Below are 23,127 nucleotides of genomic sequence, written 5' to 3'. Positions count from 1 at the left end.
ACCCATCGCCGGCTCTCCGCGCCCGGGGCTGTGCGGGACTCCGTCGGAGCCATCCCCGTCGCTCCGGGCCCGGGGCTGTGCGGGACTCCGTCGGAGCCATCCCCGTCGCTCCGGGCCCGGGGCTGTGCAGGACTCCATCGGAGCCATCCCCAGCGCTCCGGGCCCGGGGCTGTGCGGGACTCCGTCGGAGCCACCGCCGGCGCTCCGGGCCCGGGGCTGTGCGGGACTCCATCCCCCAGCGTTCCCGGCCGCGCCGCCCCGCAGTGCTGCGGGTGCCCATTGGTGGAGCCCCCCCCCCCCACTGCTGACAGCCAATCGGCGCGCGGTTCCTTCAGCGGGGCGCGGAGCTGAGGGCGGGCGATGCTCGGGGCTCCGCGGGGCTCCGCGGCCGCCGGGCAGCGCCATGAACCTGGGGTAAGGAGCGAGCGGGGCCGGGCCGGGCCGGGCCGCGGCTGTTCGGGGAGGGACGGGACGGCCCCGGCCCCGCGGAACGCGTCGGTGCCGCGCCGGGGCGCGCAGTGCCGCGCGGCCGAAGGAGCGGGAGCGATCTGCGGGACAGAGCCGGGGGCCAGCGACCCTTCCCGTGGCAGGGCCTCGGGCCGCGCTCTGGGGAGCGGTGCAGGGGGAGCGATGCCCGGGACATCCTCCGCGGCCGGGCCGGGCTCCGCTTACCCAAGTGCCCCTTTCTGAGGTGCTCCTTAGCTTCGTGCGAGCTCGAGCTACGCTGGGTTTTTTCATTGTTAACATTTTATAATGAAATGGGACGATAAAGCGGTATTTGGAGCGCTTATCGTCACGTTGGATTGTCCAGCGCACGGAGGAAAGAAAGGCAGTTGGGTATTGACACTGCCACGTTCTTCTCTTCTCCTGAACGCTTCTAACAGCGCTTGTTGCACTTGCGAAGGTGAATTGCTGTGCATGGAAGCACAACCGAAGGCTGTTTGCAGAATACAGCCCCGCTCTGTGGTCAGCGCCGGCCTTCCGGGAGGCTTGGTTAGCGATTTGTGTAGCAGCCAGTTTACACTGTTGGATTATTCAACTCTTGAGGCGTGTTGCTCTGTATAACGATATTGAGTGGCACCTTTATTGTTAACATGCAAAGTTGTAGTAGTTTTTTCAGTATCAATAAAACTACACCTTCTTCAAGGCATGTTGATTTCGTTGTTTTAAGTAACTTCTCAAAACATAGTTTGGGATGTGAAGGACCATCTGGAATAACAGTAATTGTTCTTGTTATGAAAGTTAAAATCTTATCATTATCAGATTACTTAATATTTCAGATTCCTCTCTCTCTCTCTCGTTTTGCAGCGATGGACTGAAGCTCGAAACTGAAGTGCTGGATGGAAAGCCTAGGCTAATTTTAGCTTCTTCTGGTATTTTTTAAATTTAATCTTTAAAGCTTCTTGAAGTTAAACCTAATATCCAAGAGACATAAAGCCCAGCTTTCCTGCAATATTTTTGAAATTAGGAAGAATGTTTGTGCATTGTTATTTCTAAGTCCTCTCTGTCGCCAGCTTGATTCTGAACAGTAGGTTGATAATGAACTCTGAAGAGTCTGTGCACCAGGGAACAGCTGGCAAATAGTCTCCACTGCTTAGCTTATAGTTAAAATAAAAAGTTAAGTGCTATTCTGTATCAACTGGCATAACTTGATCATTTCTGTAACTTTATAGCACATTACCTGCCAGGATAAAAGAGGCTTAATAACAGCTTAATTTACACAGCATGACATCATTACAATAAATCAAATAAAATAAATTACAATTATGTTTTTAAAGTAGCTTCAGTATTTGCAGTATTTTCAACATTTTAAATTTTCAATAAGCAGTTGATTTAGGCCAAATCTCACTACTACCATCTGATATATACTGGGAAAACCTATGTTGGTAATTAAGTGTTAATAAATTGTGTTTCTGTAGTTTGTCAGACATATGTCTCTGCAATAAATTCCAATTTTGTAATTTGTCAGACATACATTTCTATACAAGTCTACTTCTCCTAACTGTTCTACATAGTCAGGATACAGAAATTCTCCATTAAATGCTGTTTCAATTATATTTCGTTTTCTGCATTTACCAGACAGCTGCCTAATGAGACAGTATGTGGTGTTTGAGCCAGGAGGGAATTCCAGTGCTCTTTACAATCATCTTTAGCATCTTGGGCTGGCTAGGGAGAATCTGTGTTCCAGAGTGCTCCAAGATAAAGCCTTGTCTTGCACTGTGAACTAGCCTGGAACAAGCAGTCTTTTGCATAAACAGCATTTCCTTGAATTGAATGCTGTCAAAAATTATATCAAATTGTATTTGTTTTGAATTTTGTTTCTGCACTGAAAAACACTGCTCACATTCTTAGGGGCTGAAGTAGGATTATTCTGCAATAGCTTAAGGGTACTTTTTCTCTCTTACACAGAAAAAAAAAATTAAAAATAGCTTTGTGTACAGGATTTCTTGAATACCACATTCCCTCTATTAATATTAGAACATTATTCATAAGTATTACATTGAGCATGGCACTTATTATATATGAGACTACTACACCTCTATGCATCCTCCAGGATGTGAGTTAAAAGACAGAAGAGTAATTCAGGACACAGGTGTAATGGAGACAAACAACATCATGGAACCAAAGAAGGCATTACCACAGGGCTCTCTGAGAATGAATAGCAGGGGAAGGGCAGATGGGCACAATAATTTGATTAGATGTGTATAAAATGTATATATAAAAGGGTTTTTTTACAGGAAATAGTTCCTGAAATAGATCTAAATTTTTTTCCAACATGCTTTTGGAGTGTGTATACAGAAATAAGTTTAAAAAAGTAAAATAATCAGGGCAGATGGCATAGGAAAAGTACTTCCCCCCTGATTTACAAAAATCAGGTGACTGTAATGTTTTACTAATTTCTTAAGATTGTTTTTCAGGGACAAGTTGTTATTAAATACTTCTTTCATATGTTTGTGTTTGTTTCCCAAAAGATAAATCAAAGCCTGCCATGAAGGTAAGTGTAAAATTTTTAGAACACACAAATTCACTATTTGTTAACAGAAAACTTGAGAAATTGAACTGTATAAAGTTGTAAACAATTATATTTATGAAAGAGAAATATGTGCTTGTGAGTTTCTTTTAAATTGAGATATTCTGTTATTTCTCAGTTTTAGAATAGCTGTTCAAAAGGATGAATTCAAAGTTTTGTGACTATTTTCACCTTTTCAAAATGCATTCGTTTCCTTGGCCAAGAAGTTAGAGCAGCAGAGGGAATCATCCAGATGAGAACTTTCAGAGACCTTAAAGGGATTCTGGTAAAATAGAGATCTGATGTGTGCTTAATTTCAAGTTTGGTCATATAGGCTGTCTCTGAGTAAACTGCAAGGGGATGGGTTTGGGAAGGAGAAAAAGCAGAAAAAGGTCACAATACACAGGAAATAATTACAAGTTTGCATCAAGGACTTTGGAAAGAGTAAAACTTAGTTTGGAGTGGAAGAATCAAGACTGAAATACTGCTGGCTGCATGGTGAAAGCATATACCTATGTGGAGCCAGGAAACACCTATTTCCTGTTCAGAAACACCAAAGTAAAGCAGAATTAATGCTTGTTAATTTTTTTAAATGTCATGCTACATAAAGTTATTATCCATACTTTCATTTTGAAATACTCAAATTCAGGTGCTGTGTCCTCTTCCAGAGTTTTCCTGGTACTTGTGAAGATGTTTCAGTAGCTTATACAGAGTTTGTACTGATGGAACAGAAAAGAAAAATGACACTTATTTTCCTTGTTGCCTCAGTCTTGTTATCATTTGTTACAAAAACAATTTTTTTCCCTTATTTAATAGATGGTGAAATCTTTTTGCTTTAACAGATGGGTAATAAAGCCAGAGCACCTAAACAGGCATTGAGAATAAAGCATGCTGGGCTCATCTTGAGGCCAACACAAAATGCTTGTATCAAGAAGGAAAATTTAACAAAACCAAGGAGTGAGTCAAGCTTATCAATGACAAAAGGTGAAAAACTGCAAGTTAATAAACACTCCTCACATGAAGCCACAACTAAAGGTTACTCTTTGATTTTCCAAAGAGATAAGACAAACAGATATCCTGATTCAGAGGATTCTAGTATTGTGAAAAAAACTAAACACAAACCTCAAGCCCCACATGTATCAGCTGAAGACTTTAAAAGTTTGGTGTGTTTAACACAAGCACAGCTTCAACAGATTTTGATGATTGTTAAAGAAGGAAGAAGCATCTCAGAGACTCATAATGAAAAGCAAGAGGAAATGGGTAAGATACCGGCCATTGGATGCATTTGTTCCATGGAAACAGAGCAAAATGTGAAAGCTTAACTTGGAGTTAATAATTTCAGGTTATTTGCACATTGTAGAGATGTTACACTTAGGTTGAATGGTCTCAGACAAAATGCCATTTGCCGTTATGAATGTGACATTGTTAATATGAGAGCCAAGCATTTCAGAATTACCACAGTAAAAAAGATTGTTTGTTAGATTTCCAGTATTCTGAAGAGCAAACCAGCCAGAAATGTTACCACTGTTTCATGCAAAATAAGAACCATTTTACACTAGAATTGCACTTTACTACTGCCCAAGGAGAAGGGTCCTTCTGGTTTGTGAAGAGTTCAGGCCTTCCTTTGTGTCTCAAGAGCAGTTCTGCCATTTTCCTGTGACCAAAGTTGGATTTGTGTCTTTTTACCTAACTGGACTATTAGTGCTGAATAGTATTTTTCTTTTCCCATCCCCAATTCTTCTACTCAGAATTGTAAGAACTGTTGCTTATCTTCCTTTATTGCGTCCTTCCTCCTGTTGGTGGATCTGTGGAGGGGTCAGCTTTTGCACCAAGAATAAGACATCCTGCAATTAATTAGAGTCCCAAATTGAGCCCTTAGCCAAGAATAAGTGATTACTAAATCTAGCATTTTAAAAATACGCTGTGAAGGTCTAGCTCACATGCCTTAACTATTATAAGCAGGGCTGAAAACACTTTTGTTAAATTGTGGGGAATCTGCAAGTTTCTGCTGCTCTCAAAGTATTTACTCAAAGCTGAAGCAAGTTTAGTGGTTATATATATACATTTATATGTATTTATGTTCTACCACAGCTGCTAATGAGGCATCAGAGGAGAATGTTACAGCATCACTCCAAAAAGATTGTGACGTGTCCCCAGTTCCAGATGAAGTAAACTCTGATTCAGGCAGGGAACAAGAAGCACATCCACAGCCAGGACAGAATGTTATGTAGGTAACATGTGTGTTACTGTGTACAAAAATTGTGTCTCCAAGAAAGGTTCCTATCATATATTCTTAATAACATTAATATTTTTTATAAATACTAATTAAAAATTTTCCTCTAAAATTGTAACAGATTAGCTTTCTAGATAAAAATCTTCCCCCTCCTTCCTTTTCTCTAGAAAAGATTCATGGAAACCTGCTGACTTGTTTAGTACCTTGGGTGAAAGAGAAGGGGAGAAAGCCTTACTGGAATTTAAAAAGACCCAATGGAAGAAGGAATTAGGTATTTATGATTCGTAAAATACATTTTTGATATATTTTTATTACATTCAGGATGCCAAGAAATTTGGCATTCCTTATGCCCTTTTAAAATTACTTAGTACAATTGCTACAAATTGAAAAGTAAATAATAAGTCTCCAAGACAGATTAAGATTCTTGAATTTCAAAAGTTTATGCAAAGATTATAAATTCTTGCAAGAAACACTTCCTTGCCAATTAAATATTATCTCAAAGGTATTGTTGTGCTTTGTATTTTAGGTGCTATTTGCCAGCAGTTTTGTCACATTCTGACAGTAATTTAACAGCCATTATCATTAAAAAAATCATTTGTTTTTTTCATGGAACAGCATCACCCCAATCTACAAGCATGACTGAGTGTATGAAATTGCAATTTGAACTTGAGAGAATTTGCAGTCCAGCCCCATCACCAATCAAGGGGAATGTTTCCTCTGGAGGAAACAAGAACTGTTCAATACAGTAGTAAATTCTCTCTGACAAATTAAGCTTTTTATGATTCACATGGAGGAGTGCTGTGTTTTGTTTTGAAATTGCATTTAGACCATTTGGTTTCAAGGTTTAATTCTGCATTGTCAGTAGCTTCCATTATAGCTCCATTGGTTTTAATAGTATTAAAGTAGTTCAAGACTGGTGTAACAAAATGCAGAGAGTTCATATATTTGGTTATTTGTTGGTTTTCCCTGGGAAATTGTTACTCTGGTGTTTTTTAGACTCCCCACTTACCTCTGCATCTCTGGGCAGATGCCCTCTTGGCTCTTAAGAGCAAGGTCATGAGAGATTGGTGAGACTGATTGGTGACAACTCTTGTGTCCATTTCACAGTCCAAGTGACAGGGAAGACATATATTGCTGTCTTTTTTAATTTTTTTAACTGCTAAATGTTTGCAATAGGAACTCTAGTAAGAGTTTGGTTTTGTTTAAGATGAACAGGTAGCACTGAAGAAGAAGCTGAAAGAAACTCTGGAGGGAGAGGTGGGTTATTTCTGGGCAAAACTTGGCAGTAATAAAATGCCTAAAGTGGAAGCACCTGACACAGACCAGGTAAGACTGTCCATCAACAAGAGAGCACAGTTTTCACAGCACTGTTGCAGAACAGTTTAACTTCTAATTCATAGAAGATTTTATTTTCTGTACAAATCCTCTAGAATCCAATATTGGTGGTGCTTTAAGCCTTCTCAGGGCATGAATTGCTGCAGCTCCCTGGTCCTCACTTACTTGTTGCCCCAAGTCATAACTTGTCAGCTTAAGATCTTTACAGCAGGAACAGCCCTTTCCTGTCCCTCCATTTGGATTCCTGACTAAAAAGTATAAATCTTTTCTTGTTCTGTTTGGGGGAATAGTCTCACATGTAATTCCTGGTTATATAATTATATACATTGTTCATGAGCTCTCACATACATTTGATTGCTTACATAATGAGCATAGCCAATATGACATCTAGCTTTTTAAAAAGCTGTCATTCTGAAACCACTGTGTTAGATAAATGCATTATACTCCCAAGAGAGTTCTCCAGTAAAATTTATTGATGTTAAACAGAAGTTAGGGTGGGATCTACTATCATTTCTTACAGCAAAAGCAACTTGCACTTTTTTGTGGGACATTCAGCATTCCTAGCAAAGTTTTGACTCTATTGTATAAGAATTTGTTTCAATCTACATAATTGATAAATAGTGGATAAAAGATGCTTAGTTACAAATTTGGGCTGAGGTTTTAATGAACAGCAGCTTCTAGGAGTATGATTTTGTTAACAAACAAAACAGGTGAGCTGAATAAGTCTTAAAATGGTCCCTTTGTTTGCAGACAGTGCTTCCAGCTGCCTCAGTTCATGGCACTGAGGAGAACTCTGCCTGTACAGCTGCTTTAGCCACAGAGGCTGATGGAGTTGCACTGAATGTTCCAAGAGCTCCAGCTGGGCAGTCTTCTGATTTCAGTCCTTCTGACTTTCCAGCTGGCAGTTGCACAGCACTGGGTTTCAGGGTAAGATTTTTAATTGCCTGCAAGGTTTTTTACTTATTTATTAACAACAAATGTTCTTTTAAAACAGAAGAATTCCTTAGACCTTTTTGCTGTGTATAAATAACTTTGTCTGAATAAATGTTTACCAAAATATCAATGCTTTGAAGATAGCACTTCCTTCAAGGCTGATATGAAGAGCAGTACTAGAGGTGTGATATGCACTATTAATTAGTTTTTAAGTATGTGCTGCAGAAATAGAGAAGTGGGAACCTATATAAAACAAAAGATTGTTGGCAGAATGTTCAAGAAGTAGGTCTTAAATTATGGCTGGTAGACAGTGATTGAAGAGAGTTTTTTGTCAGATGGCATTGGAAGTTCTCAGTGCCACTGGAGCTTGTCAAATAGTACAGAGATCCCTTAAGAAGCAGAAACAGAAGAATGAAGATGGTAGCTTCTTAATTTGAGACAGATCACTGCTAATTATATTGTGGTGCTGAATCTGCCTGGAACACAGACTGAGCAACGAACCATAGGAAGAAAAAGGGATTTCTGGTCATGATACAAATAAGTAGAGTTGAGAGGCTGATAGTTCAAGTTAGAGTAATATTCAGAATTCATCTTTCTGGTAGCAGTCAGATACTTGTTACAGTTACAAAGTTACATCCTTTTATAGTGCTAGAGAAAGGCCCAGTTTTGCTCACCACCTGAAGGCAGAGCTTTTTGCCAGGTCCTTATTATGTGGCTGGACAAGATACTTAATTTTTTGTAGAACTAGCAGTTGTCTTATTTCAGGAAGCTGTGCCACAGCAGCGACCTTTTAGTGCTCTGAAACATGAGCAACAGAAGAAGTGGCTTGAAGAGTTGGACAAGCAGAAGGAAGAAGCTAAACTACGAAAATTAGAAGAAAAACTTAATTTATCCAAGGTATCTGTGATTTAGAGAAGTCTTTCTCTATTTTTGTTTTAAGAAATAAAAAATGAAGTTAGTGAAGTGGCAACAAAGATGGAATTTTGTGCAGCATGTCTAGGTTTTCACCATAAGGATGCACTTACTGAACATAGAGCCAGTGGCTGTTCAGTATTTCAGTGTGTGGTGTGTTAGAGGGCTTGCTGCAGAGATGGAGACAGTGGCAGCATCACCGAAAATCAGGGAGAAAATAAAACCCTCTAGCACTATATTTGAAGTGATAGAGAATCTGGCATTACTTTATTTTCTGGCCAGGATGTGCCAGGGAAAATGTTCCAAACACATGTTTTTGCAGAGTTTCCCCCCAAACTTTATGCAGTCAAAACCGATAGGGATGCACCGTTTTACAGTTCATTGGTCTAGAGCTGAGGCACCCGCAGTATTCAGTTTCCCATTGGATCCTAATCTCCTTGCCTCCGGTGTTAATTAGATTTTCATTCTTACCAGATATCTCCAATTCTGTCAAAGGCAGCATCTGAGGGTAGATGTTTTTTAGATGGCCACTGATGTTTTGTTGATGTTCCGTTGATGGCCTTCTATCTTTCTGGGTATCTTTGGGCTACTCCCAGTCTGTTGTTATGTTCAGCCCATCTCCTTACAGTGATGCTACGTCTCCTAAAAGTGTCAAGAAAACTTGGCCTTGGGGAAAGGAATTAAGTTAAGCCTAACTAGAGAGACAAAATAAAAATTTACAAGTTACATTGTTTCCAACAGTAGTAGTTTCTTTCTCTTTTCCACTGTGTAGAAGCACTTGGGTTTGCAAGGTGGTGTAGAGACCATGGATAGGCACTTTAGAAAAAGATTTGTGTAGACTACAGGAGGTGAGAAAAGAGAAAGCAAGTACACTGTGTCATAGCAATGCCAACATCCTGTTTGTAGAAATACTTTTTTTAATACACATACACACTCATGAAGCTATAAAAAAGCTTAAAAGCAAGCACTTCTCCAGAAAGTATGGAAGAAAATAGCCTTACCTTTCCTAACCCCCTAAAGCCAGCCTTGCTGCCAGGAGTGGTTACAGACCTGCACACAACACAAGTCTTGTCTTTTCCTGAGTAGCTAAAGGGATCAGGCTTCCTTTGTAAACTGTTTTTTAACTGTGAAGGGAACACAGCTGGGCTACGTCCCTTCATTAGCTGGCTTGTTGTTAATTGGGTAGGTGTGCTGTGGAAGGAGGGCTGCAGGCACCAGAGAGTGACCCTTTCCTTTTTTAAAATGAAAATGCAATAGCAATATGTTTGTGCTGACCAGGTATGGATCAGCATTATAATGATCTGACTTGCATTTTAAGTAACTGAGACACTTGTCTTCTCCCTTAAGGAATTAACTGCTGTCTGCATTGTAGCTTTTCAGATGTTCCTGGTGTACAAAATGTGTATTGTCTGTTTTATTAACCACACTTCGTAGACACAGAGTAACTGAATACTTTTTCTCTTTTTTTTCTTTTTATTGTTGTTGTTGCTTGATACTTATATAGGCAGAAGAGCATGACCGATGGGAAATGCATTTTGATTCTTTTAAGAACCGCTTTAATGGTAATGCACGACACCCTTTAAATGGAATGCACAGAAAGCCTGAAAGTCTTTCCCTGTCACCTGATGCCAAGGACCCGAGTGCTTTCATTCACCCTTTGTCTCCTGCAGCTTTAGGCAACCTCATGCCCTTACAGATGGGAACTGCAGAAAAAGCTGCTAAAAATGGTGCTTTGGAACAAAGTCAGAGGGTCAGGTGAGTGAGCTTTGTAAGAGTAATTATTTTCCCAGCTAGTACATTTCTGGTACCTCCTCAGAAATTAAAATAAATAAATAAAATTATTTACCTTCATTTGGCTTATGGTTTGTTTTTATTTTTTTCAGATACCTGTTGTTTCACTGTTGAAAGACACAAGTGCTGCCAGTGTTTATTAATGAAATTTACTGCAAATAACCTTACTTTGTTATTTAATGAAAAGGATTTCCTAATCTATGAATTAATTTATATATTAATTTATAATTAATACTACAGAATAACCTCAATATGAAAATGAAATCTAACTGATTCTAATTAAGAAAGGCTTAAGGATTATTTTCTAATGATTCAAAGCATTGGCATCCTTTCTTCACAGTTTCCTCCGTTCCATGACAGCTCTGCTGGACCCTGCACAGATTGAGGAGAGGGACAGGAGGCGCCAGAAGCAGTTGGAACATCAGGTAGACTTGGGTTTTAAAGCCTCACACTTTTTTAATAAGAAGAAAAGATGAAAGGTTATGTCTCATGAATAAAACATGAGATTTAATACCAGAACCCAGGGAGGCACTTGACTTTTACGCTTTAGATGACATGTGCATTGTTTGGCAGTATTTCCTTCAGTCAGACTCTGCAATTCTCATTCAATATTTGCACAAGATTATTGCACTTCTGTAACTGAATTCCTGCCTCATAAACAGGTACAGTTCAGTCCTTAGAGCTCTAGCAGGTTTGTATGCATTTTCCTTGAGTCTCCACTGTTATAAGGAGGAGAAATCTGATATTTACAGATTCCCACTCCATGAACCTTTAGTTTTTTATCTACTTCACTAACATTTACCTAACCTCTGTGGCACCCTAACAATGTGTGTCTGTGTGCTGGTGTCTCTAGCACAGTGTGAAAAAGTCTCAGTATAAATGTGGAGACTGTTCTAGCCACACTGCTGGATCAAACTCCTGGATTACCAGGAGCTTTTTCACCAATAAGGTGCAAATCAGACCTTCATCTCATTACAAGAAAAAAAAAGTATTTTCTAAAACATAAAAAGCTCCTTTTTTCTATCTGAGTATTTCAGACTGCTCAATTGGGCTGGTGGTTTTCCAGAAACAAAAGCAGGAGTGTTTGAAATAAATTGTCTTCAGGTTTTTTTCTTCACTTGTCCAAATCAAATCCTACACATATACAAAAATACATTAATAAATACCTTACAATACGTTAATGTTGTATCTTTTACTTTGCCCTTTTTGTTCTGATCCTGCCAGAAAGCAATCATGGCTCAGGTGGAAGAAAAGCGGAAGCAGAAACAACTGGAGGAAGAGCAGAGAAAATGGGAAGAACAACAGGAAGAACTGCGCCTGGCACGAGAAAAAGCACAACTGCAGAAACAGTTTGAAGAAGAAATGCTGAAACAAAGACAAAAGGAGGTGAGGCTTGCAATGTCATAGTGCAGATCGTCAGTGATAACACTGAATTTTGAGGAAAATAGTTCTTGTTCCTCACTTGCAAAATTTTGCTCATCATTTTGAAAATGAAAACTATCCAAAATTTAGACTTCCTTAGTTAATAAACATACAACACCATACAAGAATAAGGCCAGATTCTTTTTTTGAACAAGGGCCTTTCCAGGAAGAGAATGTAAGAACTGGCAGAAATAGAAATGTAGTTTTAAATAGTGCAGAAACATCTGTTTTAAAATGCAAATTTAAAATTAAAAAATACCTCAAAGTATGTGGTCCAATGATTGTTATTGGCAACTTGATGCTTTTAAGGTGCTTCAGTACCATGAAGTTCATCTGAGTGAACATGCTTTCAGTCTGAATTAATGACTTCTTAGGATGTAGTCTGGAAAAGGCATTTTAAAAGTCATTCAAGTCTTCCATCTTTCCCCTGCATAGCTGTTGCTGAGCTTTACACAGTGCTTTCATATAAAAGTTAGACCAAAGGTACGTTTTGACCTTCGGTGAATACAGATCTTGCATTTCTGTCTCTCCTCTAACCCCTGTCGAAGGTTAAACACTTGATCTGATGTTTCATTCTTCTTTTTGGCACAGTAGAGCTATTACTGTTTGCTTCCTCTTTGGAGCAGTAGCAAATTCCATGGTGTCATAAGACAAGGTGATTCCAGAAACAGTCTTCTCCAAAGCCTGCAGAAATGTGGACTCCTGATTTCTCTGCATTTTCTGGATGGAAGTGTGTGGCATCTGCCTGTAGATGCTTGAACAGACTGGTTCAACATGGGCAAAGTCATCCTCTGTAACTGCTCAGTTCCTTTGAAACATGTGACTGCAGCAGTTGTTCTTTCCAACTGCAAATGCAGGAGGGAGTGGGATCAGCTGCTAATAACAGTTGGGAAAGGAGGTTTTCCTTGGCAAAGTCTCCTGCACTTTGAACCCACTGAGTCAGGGAACTGTAACCCCCTGACATTTGCTGGGGAGCTTTTACTGTCTCCTCGCTGTGCAAGTAGGAGTAAGGTGGGGTTTTGGTCTCCTTTCATTTCATTAAACCACATGCTACAGAAGTCACAGGTGGCTGACATCAGATGGCATCTAGAAAAAAAGGAATTTATTAGAAGGGAAATAAATAGCCAGATAACTTGGAGGATATAAATGCTCATTTTTTAATGCTAAGACTGAAGATCTTTCATTAGTACAGCAGAGGTTCTAAACGTATAATAATAGAAATTATAGGTTACATACTGTACTTACTCAACTAGTTTTAGTTTTGAAAAAAAATACTTTCCCTAAATAAAAATACATATAAGCTTTGAGGATTATATGGTCATTAAATAATTCAATTTATTTTATTCTCAAAATAAATAATCACATATTTACCCTTTTTTTTTTTTAAGGAACCTGCAACTCTTAAAGCTAGAGAGCTTTATCAGACAATGGAGAAAGCTCAGGAATTAGCCCAGGGATCAAAACAAGACCAGCACATTCCAGACTTGGCTCAGAAAGCACATGACATTTCACAACTTCAGAAAAGTCTTGGTGGTGGCAAGTATAAATCTCACACTCAGTTTGCCTGTTCCTTTGGTGGTTGAAAGCAAGTTGTTTCTGGGATTGGGGTGGGTTTTTTTGGATTTTGTTTCCTAGTCTGCATTTGGGTTACAAACCAACTTGCATTACAATTTATTTACCTTTCAAACAAATACAAGTGTTAACTCCCATGGAGAATATTGTGTTTTAGTAAATTTCAAATACTGTATTACATCAAGGAAGAAATGCAGAGATACTGGCGGGAATGAACAGGAATATTCAGACCTGTGTGCTGTCAGATTTCCAGTGGAAAAGGGAGAGTACTGGGATTTGGACCAGAGTTCTCAGTATTGCTTTGAGCTCTAAACCACAACAGTGTGATAACTCTGTAGCATGGTTTAAATTGAACTTAGGTTACTGTTAGAAACACATAATCACAGAATGATTATATGTAGGTGCTTTTATTGAAGAGCTCTGGGAGTCAGGGGTACACACCCGAATCTGACTCTGACATGGATTCGAGATGAACACGTTTTTATATCCTATCATTACATAACTACATGTTAGTTATTAAACTTCCCTTGTTCTATTGTATACATTGATCTCATCCAGGCATGCATTCTTGTAATCTCCATCAAACCCCCCAAACATCATTTCTCGTGATTCCTGTTACGATTAAACAATAATCATATCCAATTATCAAACAATCATCACATTTAACAATCATATCATTTATCATATAACAATCATATCATTTACCATAATTATAAAATGATTATACAGGTGCAGTTACGCATGATCCAGTAAAGACAAAGCCCAACATTTTCCCAGGGCCTACCAGGCCCAACCTTTCTTCCCAGCTCCCTTGAATCTCCCATGATTTTAGAAACATTTTATCCCTGTACTATCATTACTAAATGGAACAACTCTACCACTTTTCAGGTGATACAGAGTTTGACAGCTGTAATTCTGGCATTTCAGCACAAAGGACTGATTTCCCTGCTGGTGTGGAGAGCCCCCCTGAGCAGCAGGCCTCCCCTCGGAAGGACACGGCGGTGCAGACAGGTACAGAACCCACACCTGAGCTACTCTGGCACCTCCAGACAGGCAGGGGACCCTGCTGTTTGTGAAACTGAGCCAAATCACTGACACTCACAGGGAATAAAGCTAGAAAGAAATACTTGCACCAACAGTCATGTTAGTGTGTCACAGTGTACCACTTTTTACCTCTATTTATCACTATTTATTCTTCTAAATAAATTATATTTCTGTGTAGTTGTTACTTACCAGTTACAAATCCCATAGTCTGGAATACTGTGTCAATTTAGGGTCACAAGCCACATAGGTCCAAATTTTTAAGGTAACTTGATTTGGTTCTCCAGTCTTCTGTGTTTTATCCTTCCCTCACTGAGTTTATTTCTACAGGTCCTATGTGTCTTCCACAGAAAAAAGAATAAAAAAGCATTATAAAACTGTAGCAGCCATTTTTTAAATAAGTAATGGTAGATTGATACATATACAGAAGTCAACCAAGAAATTTGAATAGCTCAGACTTGGAGTTAAAATATAATTTTTTTTTTTAGATTGCTTTAATACTTCAGCATACACGGAGTCAGCTGAGGAAAGAACTGCATGTTGTGAATCACCTGATATTTCCATAGAATATAAAGAAATGTCTAACAGCAAAAAATACCAGAAGGAAATGCAGTATATGGATAAAAATGAACTTCCAGGAAAAGGGACTGGTGGTATTTACAGTGATCTATACGAGCAGTATGCAAGAAAAGAAAGGCACATTAAATCTTTGGAAAAGTACAGCAAAAGACCTGACTGGAACATAAACAAGCCTGGGAAAAGATACATTCCAGCCTCAGAAAGGTACCCTAAACCACTGCAGAAACAGAGGGAGGAGAACAAGGTGCGCCGCCAAATGGAGCTGCTGCAGTTGGTGGAAAGGAACAGCCCTGGGCAGCTCAGTGCAAGGAGGGGGGGGCACTCAGCCAGGTCCCTCTCACCTCGGGAAGAAACAGCTGTGAAGAGTAAGGGCCACAGAGGCAGAAAGGTGGGTCACTGTCTGGCCTTTGAGAACAATGATGTGTTTTTAAAACTCTTGTTCCTCACAGTTTTACCTGGAATTCAGTTATGTACCTGGAACAATGAAATTCTCCTATTGCTCACCCTTATGTCAGCACTCTGTTCATCAGGAGCAGAAGAACACATTCAGATTTTGTGACTGAGTTTTTACGGTTATTTCAGTCTTCCAAAGTGTTGATTCCTTTTTGTTTGCTCACTAACAGTGATTCATGATGTAAACAGAGAAATGCAAGCAGTGTGCAGGACACAGTGACATGACTGACTTGCTTTTTTTTGTCCAGTCATTGTGCTGTGCTGACAGGTGAGGTACAGCAGCACCTACTCAAGGAAACTGTTTATTTCTGCAAAGAATATGGATTACTGAGGATGTACTCCATTGCCACAGAAATGCATCCTTCTTAGTGGAGTCATTCTCCATTTGCAGTAAGCATTATATCTGTAGAGCTTGTGGCTGGAAAAAAGTCTTTTAAAGAAAATACTATCAAATATATTTTTGGCTTCTCTCTTGCCCTCTCTCTCACTTGTTCACTCTCTGCATGCATAAACACCTCACACTTTCGAATAAAAAAAACTCTGGGCCTTTCCTTTAGTAACTTGGATTTAACCTTTCAGGTTTATAAATTCCTATGTTCCAAGGATAGGAGAATAGACATAATATTTTTGATAGTGCTTAGAGCTGCCAAAGACAGAAACTTCGAGTAAATCCTCCTGTAATTTGTTGCTTTATTTCATGGGCACTACAAGTCTCTTAAATGCAAATCTTTGGTAAATGCCTTTCTCCTGAAGCCAGGTCAAACAAGTCCTTTTGGGATTTCAGAACAAACTTTTTCTGAAAAATCAAAGCTTTTAATGTAAAAAACACGGAGATTTTTTTGTTTTGCTTTTGACTTTTTTGTTTTCTCCTAGGAAGAAAAATTACATAAGAACCACTTGAATGAAGAAAGGTATGTCAATACTCTGCATTAATGAAATGTAGGAATACATTATTACTGAAATGCACGTGCTTTTCTTTCCTGATTTTTTAAAAAGAATTTAGATATATCTAATTGTCTATTTTTAAAAATGCACAAGACCATACAGATTGCAGGTATAAAAGCAGAATAAATAAGCAAAAATCTTGTCCTCCAAAGATTCTTTGTCTCTGTTATTTGTTTGAACTTTTTTTATAACTTCAATTGTTCCTTACAGATCTGAATCACCACCTGTTCCGGCAGTTAGGAACAGATTACTCCAAGAACAACAAAGAGAGATCCAGGCTTCTCATTTCCTGGTGTATAACCAGCTGGGTGGAAGAGAGAAGGACGGCCAGGCAGCCTCCCAGCAGAGGAGCTCCCCCGCTGCAGGCGCCGAGCCGCGGAGCCCTCCCTCGGCGCAGTTCGTGCCCTACGTGCGCACACGGGAGGTTTTCTGCCTCCAGCCGGAGGCACCGCTGGGCCGAGCCTCGCCACGCCACACCCACGGTACTGACCGGATCCAGGGAGAGGAGAAACCTTACACTGGAGTGCTGCTGCTTCTTACTGAATTCTGCAGTAACCTCTCTATGTCACAGCAGTGCACAGAAAGGCTGCACAAACAAATTGTAATCGGTATTAAAAAAAAAATCAAACCACAACGTTTTAAAAAATCAGAAAAGCAACAAATATGTTATCAATTGAAAAATACCTTTCATGAAGTATGACTAGACTTTCTTGCTTTACTGTATAGAGATTGGGGTTTATGATGTAAGTGTTGTTTGACTTAAAAATAGAGATTATAATCTCAATAGCAACCAACCCCTGATTTTCATAAACTTTCAAAATCTGCTGCTTCAAAATTAAAAGAAAATTAATAAAGAATGTTATTAACTGATTTGATATACGTTTACTTTTAGATTCTTACCAAATGCCACGACAGATTTTTAGCTCAGATCACGTTAGAGATGCTGTTCGAAATCCTGATGTAGTTACAATCAGAGAAAGACAACAAGAAATTCTCAAAGGATTGTCAAAATTACGACAGGTAAGCAAAAATTTATTGGATAACTGTGCATGTGTATATGTATGTGTGTATTTATAGATATACACTGAAGTAAAAATTATCAAAAAAATGATCACATCATTATCTTTAATTCTGTTTCCATCATTTGATTTATATTTTGTTCCATTTTACTGATTTTGTTTTTCACTTTTTGCTTCCATCTTTGGACAGTCCTTAGAGAGAGAATATGGATGCCTTAGTCCTTAAATCAACTATGAAACAGTGAAGTGCCTGAGCAAACTTGAAACCAAGAGAAATTACTTTCTTTGGTGTCCAGGTTTCTATGGTTAGGGTTGTTTATAGGGAATGTATCAGTTTCAAAAGAAGAGAGTTTTAACACAACACTAGAACCTTGTTAAATGAGCTTTCCCCTCTGTTGTTCCCAGGTCAGGACCGAACAGTGGGGTTGGTGGGGTGGTCTTGTGGCAGGTCTGGAAAAATACTGTAATTTGCAAACTGGAAGTATGAACACTTTAAAAATCCTTCTGAGACAGCTGCTACTTGTTAGCATGTAAAAAGAAAATTCAGGATTTGTCAATCAGCCAGGTTTTCTGAAAAGAAAATTAAAATTAGCTTAATGCCATAGACACACGAGCTCCTGAGATAAAAGGCTGTGTGTGTCTGTGTACATTGTTCTCTCCGTAGTCAGGCACTGGTAATGGCATCTGGTTATCAAAGCCTGAGTGAATTGGATACTGCACCTGTTGGCAGCAAGGTGTGGCCCACAGCCACTGAAGCCACAGGTCTGGACATGCACGTGAGCACTTCTCTTTTATGCTTCCAAATGGCCTCACAGCAAGACAAAACATATTTACTTCAGGCTTGCCTTTTCATTGTGAAGAACTTGAAAATAAACATGTACCAGTATCTTCCCTTCCTTTTGAATGGGTCCAAATTAAATGTACCTTATTGCTAGCAACAGGATTTTTCTCTGCCTTCAGAGAGGAAAATTTCATAAATAATAAAAGGGAAGAAAATCTTACAGTGAAGCACAATAAAACTAACAGTAGTTGAGGCTATTGATTACCTGTTGTGGTTTAGAAAGACAGAAGCACTGCCATGTACATCATGAGAAACGAAGCCCACTCCTCTTAAAATTTTAAGAGTTTCAATAAATGATAATAAGGGATAATTATAAAGCAAAAGTTACAGGCCTGGGTGCATGGCAAAGCCAGTGACAAACCAATTCCTCAGCTTAGTCTTTTATACTGTTACAGTTGCATTACTTCCTCAAATGGCTGCAAATTTATTTTGAGCTCATTGACTACAATCTTGCTTCAAATTTTCACAGCATTTGCACAATTCAGTAATTGCAGATGTCAGCAGTCTAGGGTGGTCTTCGGATGCCACTTTTAGGCTTGGTAGTTTTCCTTTTAGGGTCTTCTGCTCTCCACTTATGCTGTCTTAGATGTACCTTTTGCAATAGCCAGCATATCTTAAAATACATCTTTCACAAGCCCACTTTACGTCTTGTGAAAGACTTGCTTTCCCTTTTACACTGCCTGCCAACCGTTACAGATGTTATACTTAAAAAAGCAGTTTAAAACTTTCCATAATTGTTTGCAAACAATTACAATTTAAAAATTAAAGCAAATAAATTATAGTGAAAGCCAACTACTGCACAGCCATTTATAACATCCCCAGCAGTAGGTAAATTACTTGTGCAAAAAAAGGCTCGTGACTCTTCCCCAGGTCAGTAGGAAAAGTTGTGACCCAATACTGAAAGGCTGCCAGTTTCTAACAGCTTCTACATTGATTTCACTTATCTACAGCTGTAAAGTATTTTGGCTTCTGAGCCAAAGGAATCTACTCCACAACAGGTACTGCAAAGTACAGACACCTTTACTGGTGCCAGGAGCATGCAGGGGTCAGCACACTCATCTGCACGTCCCACTGTTGTTCATTTCACACCAGCTTTTATACAGATCTGACACCAATCCCTGCCGCTTACTAATCTTGGAGTCCCAGACCTGGGGGTTGGGGCCTTACATAACTTGTGGTTTTCTTATCTTCAGCTTACAAAGACAACACACCATTCCAGTCTAACTAACACAAATAACTACATCTTCCTTTATGACACAGAGATCTTCACGGTACACTTATGGGCCACCTCTACCTATTTCACTGATGATATTCTAGTTCCATATCTGTTCTAGCAGAACCTATGACTTTGCATCTTCACTGTTTTCTGCTGGTACTTTGGGAGTTTTGCCCTCTTTATCACTTTCAGCTGGCCAGGGCTAGGTCCTTGTTTGGGAAGCAGTTGCAGTTATCACTCCTAGCACAGGGCTAGGTCCCTCCTTGGGAAGCAGTTACAGTTTGCAGTAGCTCCTAGGTCCTACTGGTTCACCTTGTTGAGAGAAGTCCACGTTCTGTGTTTCACTTCACTTACCAGTGGCATTTTGTTTAAGAGTGAAGCCAGATTCAAGGTACAGCTTGATCCATGTGCTTGCTGAGGCTGTAAAACCCATGGTTATGTAAACAGGTCAAAGCTGGCAAGCTCAGAGAAGCCACATGAACTTACAGTCAATTTTGCAGTGGCTAAAAAGTAACAGGTTAGTCTTTCAGTAGATCTTGGTTCTGCAAGAGATTTAACTTAAAACATGTGGAGTTCCTTTTTAAATACCCTGCCAGCTGCAGAAGGTAATTAGGGCACAAACTGTTCCATTTCAGTATACTTTGTATGCCAAAGTATTGTTCTCCTCCTGATGTACAGATGACACCTGTTTTGCTTCAGTTATTTCACCGCAAGGTATGAATAGTGTAGGATTTTGTCTGAAATACAAAAAGCTGAGTTTTCTGTTTCAGAAGATAACCTGGTCTTGCTCTTTTATATATACATATATAGAGTGGATTTATAGCTTCAGACTACAGACATACATGTCTATATTTACAACATATTTAGCCATTGTTTTGTTTGGGAGAATTCACATAATGGTCACATAACTTCAACCAGTCTTTAGTCTTTGAACTCCACACTGAGCCAGTAGTGATAAATACAGCTGGGCTGGTGCAGTAAGAGCCCAGTGGGACTGGCTGACACAGGGAAAAGAGGAGGGAGGGTGAGTCTGTCACTGCATTTGCTACAAGACAGCAAATCTCTTCCTATGTCTCAGGTCACAGCAGGTATAGGAGCTAGCAACAGACTGTCTTTCCTCACTGAAATCAAAAGTCAGTGGATAAGCCGAGCAAAGTGACTTATTTGTGAAAAAGGAGGGACAGAGTTTAAGAGGACACCCCCAGGTCAGTACTACCAGAGCTCCCCATTGTTCCTGAGGCAGCAGCAGCTGCACTGCCAAGGGCTGCAGGTGACAATGGCTGGGTGGGGACACACCCCACGGCTCCCTGGGGAGGTATTTCTGAGCACCTTTCCAGTACCTGTGCAACCCTTGTGATAAACACTCAGCTGTCAACTGTCAGGGTTACTTGTTCCTCGGCTCTTGGTTTATTTAGACCAGTTTATTTTTTAACTTGTTTTTGTGACCTGCTTCTACATGCAAAAAATGCTCTACAAAAATACTAATTATTGACACAGAGACTGAAAACACTCACCCATTAATAGAAATAAGCAGATCCTGTTGATTAATTAGAAAGCAATTCATCAAGTGATTGAAAGTAGGCAGCTGCTGCCTTAGAAGGAGCCAAAGTGGAGTCTTACAGGCTGTTTTACTGACTTTCCTTTGGTGCCACCAGGAATCTGTGTCTAAATTGCTGTAGGAGCTGCTGCCTTGCATTAGGTCTGTACTGGGCTGTGCTAGCAGCCTGTAACTCTTATCTTTGAGAAAGGCCTTGAAACTCTGAGAAAAATAACTACCTTTTCTTTTTTTAAAAACAAACTTCCATGGTATCAAATTATTTCTGACAAGTCTAAAACAGATGGAGAGCAAGGGGCCAGATGTATCAATATATATATGATCCTGTTAATTACAGTAAAAACACTTAATTTATGCAAGTATGTGCATAAATACAAGTTTTATCATGTATGACTTGATAGACAAGGATACATTTCCAGGAGTTATTTTTGTGACAGGTTTTCTCTATCATCAGTACTTACAAGAACCATTGACACAGCAGGAACCTTGAACCTTGTGACAGTCAATCTGTGTCTCCTGGAATGTCAGACACTGGTCTGGTTCCAGTGGCCCTGCTGCCCTTGCTCTGAAGGGTATCCTTTGTGTTAAGGCTAAAAGCCAATGCCCATCAGGATTTTGGGTTCCACTTCACACAAGAATTCATTACAATATTGCAAATGCAGAGACAGTGCACAAAGGGATGAGAAAGTTCCATTTCATACAGTGGAAAAGTCCTTTTTTTCTCTGCGTGGTCAGCCCTGGAAACTGGCCTGGCTTTCACTCCAGTCACACTTTGAAGGCTGCTGTAGAAGTTCCCTCTTCCCCAAGTCTATGAGGCTTTACTGTTTTTTCTGAAGTTGTGTACTTAAAAACCATTGGGCCTCAACAAGGAAATTGTTTTTAACTATGAAACAATGATGCTTCATTGGTTCGGGCTGTGTGAGGAAGACAGAACATTCACATTTGTATTTCTTTCAGGGCCTCCTGCAGAAGCAGAAGGAGTTGGAGAACACTCTGATTCCCATTGTAGCTCAAGAGAACTTCATGCCACCGTTTTGAGAGATGCATAAAAATGTTCTGAATCCTTAAATATGGAAATGCACTGCACTTTGCTACTGAAATTAATTACAAACCACCTCTAGTTTTTTTTATGAAAATTAAATTATGATAATTTTGATAGACTACAGGGTCATGTTACATTTTATATTGAAGATACTTTAAACTCATGATGATTTGTCTGTTTAGAATGGTTTTCATGCTACTTGAAGACAAGTGTCAATTTAATATAAATCACCAAAACCATGGAAGTAAACTGTTACATGGGTTTTTGTAGAACTCAGTGTGTGAATTTTGATAAATAAAAATATTAAGATGAATTCTGAATGGCTTTAGTTATCTTTGTTGGTATTTTTAACTATACAAAACTGTTTTTATTTCAATATTCAGCCACCTTTTAGCCTTATACAGTGAATATCAACTTAAGTACTCCCAGATTCTAAGACCACAGTTCATCACACAATCTGGTACCATTCTTTGATAAAAGGGAGTTCTTTTTTTCAGAAAAATTACTTGCCATGATGGTGGGAGGGTAAGAAGTTTTGCACTGGTCTGGTACTGGTTCTTAACTTTAATAAGTCAATCCACTGCTTATAGAGGGAAAGAATCAACTTTAGGCAAAAGTCTATGGGTTTTGCTTGTTTTTTAAAAACTGCCCTTTTAAACCAATAATTTTCTTCCAATTAATTTTGTGGATTTAGAGATAGGTAGTTTCAAACACTCACCTGGTACTAAAGAGCACATCCCAGAGAAAAGCACTAAAATCAAATTACAAATAGGAAGTCCCCCAAACACAGGACTTTAGAGAACCTGAAGATGAGCACTAAAAGCCAGGAGTCTCAGCAATGTGAGCAATGCAGCAACTCCACAGCTGCTCCCTGGGGCTGCTGCCTTTGGAAGCCTGAGGCAGAACAAGAGAATCGCTGATGGGGAAAAGGTTGGTAACTCAGCAGATGTGAAATTTAAAAGACAGGATTAAAAAACAGGTAAACTGTACTTACCCCAGTGCTAGTTCACAAAACAAATAAACAAAACTAAACAAACAAGCAAGCCTGAAGCCCCAGGAATCATTAAGCTGAAACGGGAGAGGATTGAGGTTTTTCTGATGCAAACTGAATTCCCAGAGTCATTCAAGCCAGGTTTGTCCTTCTCTCATTACCGTAATCACAGTGGCCACATAAAAACTGGGAGGACACTGCTGGTGCTGCAATGGCACAGAGCAACCAGTGAGACAC

The 23,127-nt window shown here is 39.5% G+C and overlaps 1 protein-coding gene across 2 annotated transcripts; it reads left to right on the top strand.

Moving 5' to 3' along the window:
• Positions 1-348: 348 nt before the first annotated feature.
• Positions 349-22,212, top strand: CCDC66 (coiled-coil domain containing 66). 2 transcript variants are annotated; one of them, XM_053989380.1, is made up of 20 exons: positions 349-414; positions 1,309-1,373; positions 2,973-2,995; positions 3,853-4,270; positions 5,102-5,237; positions 5,411-5,514; positions 6,451-6,569; positions 7,329-7,505; positions 8,277-8,408; positions 9,928-9,985; positions 10,094-10,178; positions 10,555-10,639; positions 11,439-11,600; positions 13,025-13,172; positions 14,097-14,219; positions 14,738-15,216; positions 16,155-16,192; positions 16,437-16,708; positions 17,119-17,246; positions 21,815-22,212. In XM_053989380.1, the coding sequence occupies exons 1-20, from the start codon at positions 404-406 to the stop codon at positions 21,893-21,895; spliced, it is 2,844 nt and encodes a 947-aa protein (XP_053845355.1). In that variant the 5' UTR covers positions 349-403; the 3' UTR covers positions 21,896-22,212. The 2 variants fall into 2 exon arrangements, with proteins under 2 accessions (XP_053845355.1, XP_053845354.1); XM_053989379.1 differs by having other exon boundaries at positions 9,928-10,178.
• The last annotated feature ends 915 nt before the right edge of the window (positions 22,213-23,127 follow it).

Source organism: Vidua macroura, chromosome 13, assembly GCF_024509145.1.
Source record: "Vidua macroura isolate BioBank_ID:100142 chromosome 13, ASM2450914v1, whole genome shotgun sequence".
NCBI classification, from domain to species: domain Eukaryota; kingdom Metazoa; phylum Chordata; class Aves; order Passeriformes; family Viduidae; genus Vidua; species Vidua macroura.
The sequence above is the reverse complement of the archived record's forward strand: the minus strand, read 5'-3'. Positions and strand labels throughout refer to the sequence as shown.